The sequence below is a fragment of the Hydra viridissima genome, unplaced genomic scaffold (genome assembly GCF_058129835.1).
Source record: "Hydra viridissima isolate aposymbiotic clone 2 unplaced genomic scaffold, HvirCarnegie_v1 scaffold_16, whole genome shotgun sequence".
Taxonomy (NCBI): domain Eukaryota; kingdom Metazoa; phylum Cnidaria; class Hydrozoa; order Anthoathecata; family Hydridae; genus Hydra; species Hydra viridissima.
Window position 1 is genome coordinate 7,993,883 of NW_028324315.1, and position 14,308 is coordinate 8,008,190.

Here is a 14,308-nt window from a genome sequence, read left to right on the forward strand (position 1 = left end):
AGATTGGGGGGGGGGGTGAGGTGGGCAAAGCAAAATTGGTCAGAGGCTCCCTGGCCCTCACTTGACCTGTGACTATAAATGTCCTGAACTAGTCAATAAATAGCACTATTTGACGTTTTATTCAAATAAATGTTTCAAAAACATTTCATGTGCTTTCGTTAAAAAATTTAAATTTTTCTATAAAGACACAATTTTTAAACGCAAATTTTGATCAAGTACTAGAGAGACAATTGATGAACCTAATTTTTTTCAGTAGACCTAAGATAAAATAATGATATACAATTAAACTTTTTATTCGGGATTTTGGGCCACAGCCTTCATTTTACCTCCAAAAATCATGAATTTACAAGTCAATAATTTTGAACAAAATTGGGTAAACAAGGCATTTCCTGAGACAATCAAGTCTTGAGAGTGCTCTTTTTGGATTCTGCAAGTTAAAATCTATTGGGGTACCAAATTTTAGGAAATTTCCCCAAGCCATTATGAAGATACTATATGTCAAAGTTGCTTTGTACTCGCTTCAGATAATCACTAAAATGCTGAGTCAGCATTATTTTAACTGATGATATCTCTGGAACCCATGTGTATTTTTAACTAAAATTTTCGCAGTTATTATTTTTTTAATATGGACTGCAAGTGAGGTAAAAATGAACAAATTCTGAGACATAAGGGTGTCAAAAATATTTTTTTTTGGATGATTTCATATGGAATTACCCGAAAGTCTGATGTTATTTGCTAAAAGTATATCCCAAAAAATACAGAGCTTCGTTATGATTATGGAGATGGCTCTAATCAATGTTGGAGAAAAAATGTAAATTATTTACTTTTTATATTTAAATATTATTATAAGTATTTATATTGCAAATACATATTCAACAAAATTCATTAGACATTAGGTAAAAAAGTAACAACAAAAAAACAAAAGTTATAAAAATTACCAGGTTTACCACAAAAATATTGAAAAATTTAAAACAAACAATTGTTTTGTAAATTTTAAATAGATGTTTATTGTTTTCTAAATATAAAAGATGTTTAAATATTTAAAAAAATAATTGTACTACTTATTTAATTGAACTTTTTTTCGTTTTGAAATAAAATTGCAATTAGTTTCCTCACTTCCGCATAAAACAAGTTTTATGGTTCTGGTCACAACAGTAAAATATATTATTCTTTTTTGTTTTTATTTCTAGAAAAAGTATTTGCAACCTTTCACTATTGATGATGTTAAAGCATATTTACACGGAAAGGTTTGTTTCATTAAATTAAATGGTTTACATTATATGTTGTATAGTTAAAATTATCAGGTTATATTGCAATATTTGAATTAACAATACTGTAAACTCCTGATATCTTGAACCATCGATAACTCAAACTTCTAGTAGCTTGAAGTGTTATCACATTTCTGTTAAACTCTCACTAACATTTTTCTATAAAATAACTTGATAACTCAAACCCCCGATAAATCAAACATTTGCCAAGTTCAATTATATGTATCCCTATAGTTGGAAATTCTGCTTTAAAATCAGCAGTTTACTGTACTTAATATTATTATAAAAATTGGATAAAATTATTATATAACCTATATAATATAGCTTTTTTTTTTTGAAAAAAAGGATTTGCAAAGAAAAGTTTTTATCACTCCATCAATGGTGAGATATAAATAGTATATTTATATTTCTAGCATATTTTAAAAGTATTTTAGTAAAGTTTTAAATTTGCAGAAGTATTAGTATAATTTTGATTTTGGATTTTTCAGGTATTTGCTTCACAAGGGTGTGAATTTAAAAAGGTTTTGGATTTTTTTTTATTTTTATTTTTTATTCCTATTATATATATATTTAAATATCTAAATTACTTTTTGTGGTTGTTTAAAAGTTAAAAATTTTTTTTTGATGTTTTATCAATTTTTTTTACTTTAATAATAATTTATAATAGTTTTGGTGAGAGATTATATACTGCCAACAAATTTTGATAGCTAAATTTTATGAATCACCCTTTTTTTATATAAGTTGCACTCTATAAAATGTTTTACCAGTTGTTTTTTTCTTGTTGTAAAATCTAAAATGATCCATTTCTCGTGTTTGCATGGCATTTAGCAAAAATAATAAAATAGTAAAATGTAATAAAACAACACTAAAATTGGTGTTAAATTTTCATGTCTACATTATTTCTGAACATAGAAAAATAGAAGTCACATTGGCTATGGTAATTTGATGAGTCTTTTGTAAATTCAACATATTTAAATTGCCCTGCACCAACACAAGACAAAACTAATAAGAGAAAGAATTATTATTGTTTTGAATATTTTAGTACATAAAAACATAAGGTTGACCCACCTTACTGTGCATTGTGAATGAAATAATAAAACAGGACCAATAGAAAAAGTCATTGAAACTCGTCTTTTACCTCTATTGAGTGATTGATTTCCAAATAACATAAAGATTATATTTATACCAAATGCAGCCCTATGCCACACCGCGAAATCCTTTAAAAACCTATTGACTTCTTGAACAATCAGGAATAATCTCAGATTTATATAGGACCATTATATAGGCTATTTGAAAGTTAAATTGCATTTATATTATGCGGAAATGTCTTTGTGTAATTAATGTCTAAATGTAGTAAAAAGTACCTTTGAGTAGTAAGAGGGGATCAACAAAATATTAAATTTTATGCTATAAACATATTTTTATAACTATTTTGTCATCGCATGTTGCAAAATTATTATATTTTATATAAATATAAAGTTTATATTTGTATTGTTTGTATTTCAAATAAAGTTTGAAATAAAACAAGTTTTACTTGAAGAAAGACAAAAAATATTAATTTGGGTTTATAATTTGATCAGGATTGAATATATTATCTTGAGTATTTATAGGTGTCAAAAAAAAAGGAGTTTTCATCAAGGTAAGATGTATTTGTAATTTTTGTAAACTTTTAAGTTCTATTAAACATTTTGATGATAGTTTATTGAACAAGTTAGGCGATTCTTTTTATTTCAACACAAACTTATATGCAAGACACCAAAGTTGAACAGGACTTAAGCTATATCTCATTTCAGAAGCTTTTTTGCTATAATCTTTCAAAAGTTGTTTCTCGTGATACTATAAAATTACATACAATAATTTGTATTTTGTTCTACTCATACTTACATACTTACTAAATGAAAGTTATTCACAAATAAATATATTTTAAATATATACATATATATATATATATATATATATATATATATATATATATATATATATATATATATATATATATATATATATATATATATATATATATATATATATATATATATATGTATATATATATATATATATGTATATATTTAAAATAAATGTATATATTTAAAATATATATATATTTAATTTTTGTCATTAAATTTTTGTCTTTAAATGTGACATTATGGAAGAGTTAGAGCAATATTTTACATTTTTTATTATTTATTACAACCTAGTATAAAAAGTAAGTCTACTATTATGAAACTATAACAATTCCAGCTTTTTCAGAAGTTATTTTTATATTATGTATAACTTATTTCTGAGAACAAATCTTAAAAACTGTATATAACAAAAAATGGAAAAATCTAGATATATCACTGTTTTGAAATATGGCTGAAAAGAAAATAGTTAGAGTTAGTTTAAAAAAATTTTCAGCATTAAGTTTAAGTTAATTCTTTCCTAAAAGTACATAAACTTTTTTAATTAGTTGTCCACTTTCAATTAAAGTAATGAAGAAGTAATAGACCTTTGTATTTAACAATCTTCTATGATTTTGTGTTAGCTTATTATCTAATAATGAGTTCAAAGAAGCCTTTGAAGATTTGGTTGCAAGTCCTGCTGCTTTACATGTCATTAGCTCTGAAGCTCAAATATTGAAGTATGTTTACATAAACTTTTTAAATTAATTGTCCATTTTCAATTAGAGTAATGAAGAAGTATTGGACTTTTGTATTTAATAATCTTCTATGATTATGTTTTAGCTTAACATCTTGTAATGAATTACAAGAAACCTTTGGAGATTCGATTGCAGGTTCTGCTGCTCCACAAGTTATTAGCTCTGAAGCTCAAATATTAAAGTATGTTTATAAACTTTTTTTAATTAGTTGTCTATTTTCAGTTAGAGTAATGAAGAAGTAATAGATTTTTGTATTTAATAATTTTCTAATATTAATGTTTTAGCTTAACATCTTGTAATGAATTACAAGAAATTTTTGGAGATTTGGCTGCAGGTTCTGCTGCTTCACAAGTTATTAGCTCTGAAGCTCAAATATTAAAGTATGTTTATAAACTTTTTTTAATTAGTTGCCCACTTTTAGTTAGAGTAATGAAAAAGTATTAGTTTTTGTATTTAATAATCTTCTATGATTTTGTTTTATTTAACATCTAGTGTAGAAAGTAGTTTTCTAGAATTTATAACACTTCCTGAAGTGCCAAAAAAAAATTTCTGAAGCTACAGTTTTGAAGAAAGGTTGATTTAAGTAAAGAATAGATAATATTTACAGTTTAAATTGATTTTAGTATTTGTTCTTTGTGTTTATAGTTTAGATTATTACTTGTTTGATTTAACTAGCTTGTAAAGATTTTTTATATTAAAATATTTAGTTTCTTTTTGTTGTTAGAGATCAGTATATGAAAAACTGCATAATATGTAGTGTATCTACTTTGGATCTTCCTAGTCATATGGCACTGCAACATAATTGGTCTATAGCAAGTAGCAAGAGTGTTGTTGGGCTTTTTAACCTGAGAAAACCTTATAAAAAAAAATCTTCTCCATTAAAATTTAAAAACTATCATAAAAAAAAAACATGTCCAGTACCCAACTGCTACAAAATTACAAAAAATATTGGCGAACATCTGAAGAGTAAGGCTCATAATATTCATCCTGGAAAAGAATATTACGCACTTTTAAAAAGTACAAAAATATACAAAGGAATAGAGATAAGTACTGAATCTCCCAGTAAAGCTCTTGAGATCTATAACCCCACAGTTTCATCAAACAGTTCTGAAAATGAATCTTCAAATAATGACAATTTTTTAAATAATCCAACATCTTTAATTACAGAAAAACCTCAGCATTTTAATATGGAAAATCTAACTATTCCAGTTTCTGTATTGCCTCAACTAAGAGCTAGAGTATCTAAGGTCCCAAGTACATATTGTTTAGATGAAGATTATGATGATGTTGGCACTGATAATGATGACAATAATAATTACTCTGATTATGTTTTTTCTGATACAGAGGAAATTTCAAATCAGTCATTAAAAGGTAAATTAAACTCATCGGTTGAAACTTTGCTAACTGATTTTTACAATTTTTACACAGGTCCGGATAGAGGTCGTAGTTCTAGATCTCTTGAGAGGGTAAGAGAGGATGTCAAGAGAATTTTACTTGCTGTTAATGCAACATCATCTGTTAATGTACTTTTTGAAAATGATGCGGATATCATTAGAAGTCATTATCTTCAAAAGTATTGTGTTGAGCAAAAATTAGAAGCAGGCTCAATAAAAACCTACTTAAATTCATTAAAAGATTTTTGTTTATTTCTTTCAGCATCAAAAAACAGGCTGTCTAATCTCTCTGTTGAAGATATATATAAAACAATTATGAACATAGAAAATTGGAAAAAAAAAATAAAGCTAAAGCTAATCTACAAAAATATAAAAAAGCAGAGGATGACTATGAAATGCTTGTTACACCAGATCAAATTAAAAAATATGAAAACAGCAAAAATGCATTATTTGCCAAAGAATTGCAAGACAGTTTAAAAATTGATAATGCTAAACCAATATCTCAATTTGAGTATTGTTCATATAGGGATCATATGATTTATATTGTTCATTTTTGTGGTGCCCACAGATCTGGTGTTACTGCTCATATGAGCATGAGAGTATGCAAGACACAAAGTTTTAGATAATGGCATTCGAGTGGTGAGTGTTTGGGATCACAAAACCATTGCAAAGTATGGTCCAGTTCGAGTAACACTAAATCCATTAGAGTTCGAATGGTTTGAAATATTTGTTAAATTTATTAGACAAAAGTTGCCAATTATTAAGTAAGATAAGGTTTTTTTATCTTGGTCTGGAAACGAAATGTCTCCCGGAGATATTAGTGGCAGATTAAATTCCTTATGGGTAAAAGCTGGTATTTTTGATGGGCGTTGTATTCCTAAAAAATTATCAGCTAACATAGTTCGGAAAACAACATCGACTATGGTAAATGATGAAAGTAGTCTGTTTTATAACCAGAGAGGTATTGTGGCAGCTTCCATGGCCCATAGCAAAAAAACTGCAGCTGTCCATTATGAAACCAAAAATCAGTTGGACCATGCTGTTAAAGGAAGCGATATAATCAGAAAAAGTTTTTAAACATCACCATCAAAACTAAACATTGATTTTATTCCTCATTCTCCAATCAATATTAATCAAGTAAGTTTTAATACTCCTAAAAAAATATGGAGTAATGAAGAGGCCTCATTGTTAAGTTCACTATTCCCAGAAAATCAATATATAACATATAGCCAAGTTAGATCTTCGCTTGCTAATTCACCATCCAATAGTTTTAATTGTTCTCCAAGACAATTGTACAATAAATTAAAAAGCATCAAGAGAAAATGCACTGGCACAGAAGTAGACACAAAGGTTGCTTTGTTAAATTTTAGTTTAGTTAATTTTTTTAATTTAGATAATATATATATATATATATATATATATGTTTATATATGAATATAAAGATATATATGAATATATGAATATATAGATATATAGTATTTAATTTAGACAAAAAGGCATTTGAGTTATGATAGGAAAAGCTGGTCAGCAGAGCAACTAAATGATTTAAAAATCCATGGGAAAGATCTAATTTTGGGAGGACCTCTTTCTCGAACTCGAATAGTAGATGTTCTTCAAAACACTAGTTTATTAGAAAATTTTACAGTTACCCAGATTAGAACACGTATTAACCATGAAAGAAGTTAAAGTAGCGCAACGTTTTTATAGCAGTTATGATTAGAATATATTTTTATCAGTTTATATTTATAAATAAACTTTTTTCAAAAGTTTGAATAAAATAGAACCAACTATTTGGTAAGGTTAAAAAATATAAATCAACTGAGGTTTTGGGAATTATTAAAGAGTTACATTAATCATAAAAATTAAATTTTTAAAATACATAAATTTTCTTGTTTCAATAAATATTCAATAAAGTTAAGTTTATTGTCTCATTTTTTTGTTGGTTCTTTTTTATTTAAAGCTGCATACTCTTCGAAATACTCTTTTTAAATACTCTTTAAAATTCTCTTAAAATGGCTACCCCTACCATAACTGTGTATTTATGTGTGTGCATATACTTAAATCAGTTGTTGAAATGCTTACAATAATTACAGAAACCTGGTGCTATCTGCAAAATGGGCAAGGAAAAATTAAGTATGTTTTATTATATTTATTGTTTTAAATGACAAAACAAAGAAATTTTTTATTTTAACTTTTATTTGATTTTTCTCAGTGCAAAATTAAAATTTATAGTTTCTAAAGTCAAAATCAACATTAAAAGTATTTAAAAAACAAGTACAATATTAAAAAAATCATTAAAAACTATGAATATGTTTAAATTTAAAAGAATTGGAAAAAAAATTTTAAACAAAAAAAAAAAAATACTTAGTACATTAGGCCGGGTGAATAAAAATGGGCAATTGCTTTTACTCAGTCATTGGTCAGCTTTACTTGAATAAAAACTTTACAAGTTTTCCTCATATTTTTGTTCACGCAAAAATAAGCAATTTAGTCAGTAACTGCTCAATTTTACGTGAATAAAAACTTAAGAAAAATTGTTGAAATTTTTATTCACGTAAAACTGACCAATTACTGAGTAAAAGCATTTGCTCATTTTTATTCACCCGGCCTATTGAAAAAGTTGAGATGTCACCAAAAAAGAATTGTTATTACATAAAATTTTAATTTAGTCATGGTTTAATAATTACCAAAGTGTGTTTGGTATTAGTTTTTGTAACTCAGTATACTTTGCATTATTATTTTAATAATACTTTATTTTATTTTTAGGTTGTCATACGTATGTCATTAATAATTTGTTCAAATTCAAAGTTTCGATTACCTGATGTTTTGTTTTTATTGTTTAACTGAAAGAAATTTTTAGAAAGATTTTTTTAAAGTTGTTTTTGAATCCACTTTTAAAAAATGTAAAAACTTCATTGACGAAGATATTTTAATTTGAAGCTGTCCCTTAGTAATGACAACAAAATAGGCAGGAGGCGAGGTCTGAAATATTTTGACAATATTCGACAGGGGGAGGTCAAAAAAGGGTTACGTTAACAATATTAGTTTTTAAAATAAATTAAGTTATTAAAAAAAAAACTAGGTAGCGTTTGTATTGAGGGAAGTCTTTTATAGCGTAGCGTTTTGTATTGGGGAAGGAAGGAAATAAAATAAAGGTAATAAAGTTGTTTGATATCATCTAAATAAATATTTTATCGCCTTTCTTTTAATGTGCTTTTTATAATGTTTTGTGAATTATGCACCTCAATTTGATTTAATAGTAAAGACAAATAAGACAACTACTCTTGAATAAAAAAAATTTCATTTGATTGAGTCGACATAAAATCTCGCGGTCTTTTAGTGCACTTTGCGAAATCATACCAGTGTTTTGTTTTTTTTTTGTTTTTTTTTGTAGCTTAATCCAATTTTTTTAAACAAAAAGAAAAATTGAAAAAAACTTTCAATCCTCCTTATAACCAATACTGCGCAATCTTTTATTGGAAATTATCAAAGTAACATATAATTAAATAAATTAGTCGTGAGTATTTGTCAGGATTTTGTTATTTATAAGTATAAACCGCAAGTTGTGATTAAGCTCGATGACTATTTTTTTTTTACCTGAGATGGCTTCTATTTAAAGACACCATAAATATTCGGAACTCTTTTAAGAGATTATATATTTGATAAACATTAAATTGGATATAATCCGATCTGTTTTTAAATTCTGTAAACTGTAGACCAATTTAAAATCTCCTTTGTTTCTTTAAAATTTTAGAGCGAATTATGTATACTTAACTCTTTGGTTTTCCAAATGTGTCTAAAATAATTAACAAAGCTTTCAAATCAAACGGAATGGTTTAAGACAAATAAACTATCCTTGAAAACAAATAAAACAAAGTAGACATTTTAAACACGCTAAAACTATGCTAACATATCTTGATGCAGCTCTAATGTATAGAAGATTAAATGACTACTAAGTTGAACGTGCTGGTAGAATTATTTCGAATGCAGGTCGATTCACCCATTTGAAAGATCTTTTCAAAAATAATATTAAAATATTTTTTACGTAAAAAATTTATCAAATCCTTATTTTTATGTATCTAAAAAGGAAAAAAAATAATCTAGAGATGATGTTTTACTCAATGTCAGGAACAAAATGACAAAATAAATTTAGTTTTATCAGCATTAGGAGAAAGTTTGTTAATTACAAACCACTAATTAACTTTATCTAAATGTTCGTTTAAATGTTTAAAAAAGTATTTATAGTCATCTGCAATTAGAATAAAGTTTATAAGATTTGATGATAAATAAAAACCATTTATCTACATTAGAAACAACAATAGTCCTAGAATCGAGCTTTTTTTTTCAGTTTCGGGTTCAAAAAAATGCTTTTTTTTGATAAATACAGTATACGCTCAAAAATCTTTGAGAAACAAGGCAAGATAGAAATTGGTCTGTAGTTTTAAATGTTAGAGGCATCTCCACTCTTATAAATTGGTGTGATTCAGACAGTTTTTAACTTATTCGGAACGACACCTAATTTTAAAGGAAGTTTAAAGATATGTAATGAAGATGTTTCACTGTCATCAAGTACAGATATTACAACATTTGCGCTGATTTTATCAAAACATGCGCTTTTTTTTTAAGACTATTAATAGCAATTCGCAAACTTTAAGATTAGATTCGTCCATATGCGTACTATATCTTTTTAAATAAAAATCAAATTGTTGAGCGGAACTGTTTTAACAAGTTCGGCTCTATATTATCAAAGAATCTGACAAAAGTTTTGATAAACTAGCTTTTTATTAATCAAAAGTTTTTTTGGAAGAATATTTTTTATACTTTTGTTTTTTCCAATTATTTCATCAATAACATGCCACAATTTTTTAGTGTTTTTAATTGTTTTTTCTAATAATTTTTTCGTAAAAAATTTTTTTTAAAGTGTATTTTGGTTTTTTCAAATAGATTTTTATAATTTTAAGTATTTATCATACAGTTTTTGTTTAATTTTTGAGAATTTAAATAGGCCTATGGTTATTTTGAAATTAAATAAAGGTGCCATGTTTAGATACGCATGCGTTAATAGTTTAAAAAAATTTGAAATTTTAAAACGGCCGGGTCCTTAACCTGTTTGCTGCCAACTACGAGTATACTAGTAATAAGTCGGTGTCATTTATTTGCTTACTACAAGAATACTCGTAGTAAGCCGGCATCGTGCGTTTGCCAACTACGAGTTTACTCGGAGATGTTTACGAGTTTACTCGTAGTTTAGTCGTTCTAACATATTACAAATTATATTTGTGCATAATTGGCTTTGTCTATTCATTTCTTTTTCATAGCTTCTTAGTTGATTTTCAGAATAGATTACAAATAAGTTTTTAATTTAAAAATTCCGGGAACGAATAAAAATTTGATACCATACTCTTGTCTTTTTTTTCTTGTATTTTTTACATATTGCCTGAATACAAGACGTCCCTTTCAAAGCATCATTGGTTCATCGATTAAAATGCTATCCATTGTATTATTCAAGTGATCGAGAAGTCCAATAATTTTGGACAAGCGTCTACTTCCCGAATCTTCATTGCCAAAATAATGGTAGACCTAAATTTCTTGTGAAAATAAATTAGATTCTCATTTTTTATATGATTAAATTTATTTGACAGTAAAAACGGTCAGAGAGTCTAATGGCAACGCAAAGGTAATTGTATGTGATGGAAATCGAACTACTCAACGCCTTAAATGCATGTTCTGGAAAATACGCGAATTTTGAATTTTTAAGGTGGTACCAGGGTAAAGGCAACTTTTTAACAAAAAATTGAAAACTATTAATAGACTTTAGCTTTTTTCTATTAATAATCAAAAAAAAAAATTAAAACAGTACCAAAAATATTGTGATGACGTCATTAATTATGAGCATAATTAGTGTTATTTTACCCCCAAAACTGCCTATTCTTTCATCTAATATAACTCAAAAAGTGTCAAAAGTGTTTGAAATTTTGAACATGAATTCTTTAATATATTTATAATGTTGTCTATGAAATAGAATTTTTTAAAACATTTTTAATTTTACCAGGTTGACATTTGAACTTTAAAATATAAAAATTAAGGGAAGTTTGGGACCCAAAGCATGATAAAAATAAGTTTTAAAAAAAAAATAAAAAAATTTTGCTTCATAGACAACATTTCTAATATGTTCATCTTTAAACCTGCAAATTTTTAGCCCATTATCTATTTTCTATAAAAAGTTTTTTTTTCTGAAAAATTGAGATTTTGCGAGAAAAAAAAAGTCGCAGAAAAGCTAAAATAAGTTTTAAAAAGTTATATATTCTAATTATATGGTAACACAAACTATTTAATAATGACCATAACCATATGTCTCTCCCTCTTCTAATTTATCTTTATCATTATACCCTTTTCTCATGGCTCTGAGCTTTTTACATCTTTTTTTAACACAGTCTTCCGTAATATGGTCCGATTGTTTAACACGATGAATATCTTTATTTTCAATATTTAAATTTTTTGTAATATTCAATGCTGTATTACCATTATTTCTTGTAACTTTTCCTCTAAAAATCTTTCTTTTTTTACCTTTAGAGAATTTATATCTGCTTGCAGAACCCATTTATAAATAAAAACACTAAAAAATCTTTAATTATAATTCAATTTAAACTGAAGGAAGACTGACAAAAAAGTAACTACCGTCCTTCAGGAGCTCTACTTTGAGAACAATTTTAGTCGTTTCAACGTACAGCTTAAAGCTTTAAATAACATTTAAGGAGAAGCCAAATGTCTTGAGCTTTGTTTAGCAAAAATTTAAAGTTAATCGCTTTTTTGGTTAAGGAGATGTTGGAGAAAAAGCGTTGCTAAGGTCGTTGCTATGAAGCAAGAACCAAACTGCTCTTTAAAAAAAGGGCAAACTTGATTAAAATTAAGAAGACTTTTGACTTTTTGCAAAACGCACATTGAAATAGGTAGATGTAAGAATTCAAAACATTAATATTGGTATTTTTCAAAATTTTATCAAAAATAGCCTTTTTTTACCCTGGTACCACCTTAAATTACTCAAGTTTAGATATAAAATTTTGCTTTATGGTTGATGAACAATTTTTGGTATAAAATGGTGCTGCTCTCAATGAAGATAAAATTAATATGAAATTAAAATGAAGATAACATTAAATTAAAAAAACAACTTTTTCAAACAAGTTTTAAGTTATATGTTTAATTTCAGTCATATGTCTGCAAACATATTTAAAAGTTGAAAATAATTAGTTATTTCAAATTTAAAATCTGTTTTTTCCATTTTATATGAAAGTTTTTATTAATATGAGTGATGAACACACAAATTGACATACGACTAGTTAGACTTTTAAAGTTAAACCTCTTAAGATTTATTTAAAAGTCTAAGCTCAAAATATAAACTTTACAGTGATATGAACCACCCCTATTTTATAATGCCATAAAACTATTCAACTAAAATTCCGGTCTTTAAATTACCATAGATTAATATATATTTTATTTGAATATATATATTTTTTTATTTTTTTGTAGAAAATATGTATACATATTTTCTTACTCCATCGCAAAAAATATATTAAGTTTTAAACAATATCTATAGATATTGTTTAAAACATATCTTTTAAAACTTAACATATCATATTGTTTATAAACAAATGTTGCAGACCGGAAAAAAAAACATGTTTGTTACCACCGAGAACAAACAAGTCGAAAAAGTTTGAGAACTTGCATTAACGGCGTTGAGTAATGAAGCATTTTTCAAAAAATTTGACTCATTTCCTGAAAAATCTTGATTAACCACCATTGGAACTTTTTTGCTATTTGTCCACTTAATCAAAAACATCCAAAACAATTGGCTCACAGAAAAAAAAGGAGAACTAGTTTTTTATGAAAATTGTGTTAAGAAAAAAGCTTGTTGGAGTCATTTAGTAATACCTTTTGAAGCTAAATCTTATAGTCTAGCGAAACTTTCTGATTTAAATGAAGTTTTTGTTTGACCAAGTCATTTTGAAAGACTTGGTTAAACAAAAACTTCATTCTAAAAGTGTTTTTTGAAAAAAACAAAGCGCTCTACTTAATCATCCTGAAACCTCCAACATCTTAAGCATAAATGAGACTGCTGATTTTATTAAACTTGTTGTTACATGGTGGAAAATGTTAAATGTAAAATGTTTTAAAGTGTGGGTGTGAATTATAGGTTTAATGATGATCGACAAGCTGTTATCCAAGATCCAAACGATGATTAATTAAAATTTATTTGGGATTTTGAAGAAATGGGATTTCGTATGACAAGTAATCAGGGGAAGCGTATAAAACAATTAACACATGATACAGGACATTCCATAAATCATACATGTAAAGGAATTGTTGAGCTGAAAAAAACACTATTAAGAGAAACACACAAATATGTTACGTTAGGAAAATTTTTTACAGACCCACTTGAAAAAGAATTTAGCAAGTTAAGATGGTGGCACATATTTTTTAAGCGTCTAACAAATAATTGAGTAGTTCAATAATTCTAAAACTTCACTTTTGTTGTCATATAACATTAATGAGTCAGCTCCTGATGCAGGACATTCTTGCCAATTTTGTGAATTTTTATTTGATGAATCTTCACCTGAGATAATTTGACAAAACTAAAAAAATGTATAACTATTCAATGAAAGACGTCTTTTGTTTATATTGCCGGATCTGTGTCTCCTAATGATGATTTGCTTAACTAAAATGAAATTTTAACCAGAAAAATGTTTTATTTTGAAAGGTTTGGTCAATATCTAAAATCAGTCCATAGAGGTGAGTTAAAATTCCTTTTAATAATACTGTTCAATGTGTTTTCTTCACACTTGTGCTCTTTAACTCTATTAAAAATAAAGTTTGTTGGACATTTCTGTGCAACACTTTTATGCTTATATCGGAGCGTTACTCTTTTGACATGGAACGACATCATAATAATATACTTTCACACTTTCCACACCAGAATCAAATAAAAACCGTCTCTGAAAATTTTAAAGTTG

General features: G+C 26.5%; 1 protein-coding gene and 2 pseudogenes across 2 annotated transcripts; all 3 read left to right on the forward strand.

Moving 5' to 3' along the window:
* The first annotated feature begins 86 nt into the window (after positions 1–86).
* LOC149877888 (uncharacterized) lies at positions 87–4,286 on the forward strand. The gene is made up of 8 exons (XM_090073753.1): positions 87–811; positions 1,191–1,247; positions 1,614–1,649; positions 1,757–1,789; positions 2,879–2,907; positions 3,793–3,888; positions 3,992–4,087; positions 4,191–4,286. Exons 1-6 carry the CDS (start codon positions 705–707, stop codon positions 3,885–3,887), a joined length of 357 nt encoding a protein of 118 aa, XP_089929879.1. The 5' UTR covers positions 87–704; the 3' UTR covers position 3,888; positions 3,992–4,087; positions 4,191–4,286.
* Positions 4,287–4,292: 6 nt separating this feature from the next.
* Positions 4,293–8,165, forward strand: LOC149877889 (uncharacterized; annotated as a pseudogene). Its single transcript, XR_016447833.1, has 3 exons — positions 4,293–6,650; positions 6,789–7,433; positions 8,067–8,165. The product of XR_016447833.1 is annotated as an uncharacterized LOC149877889 (transcript).
* A 2,725-nt stretch (positions 8,166–10,890) lies between these two features.
* Positions 10,891–13,920, forward strand: LOC149877890 (uncharacterized; annotated as a pseudogene).
* The last annotated feature ends 388 nt before the right edge of the window (positions 13,921–14,308 follow it).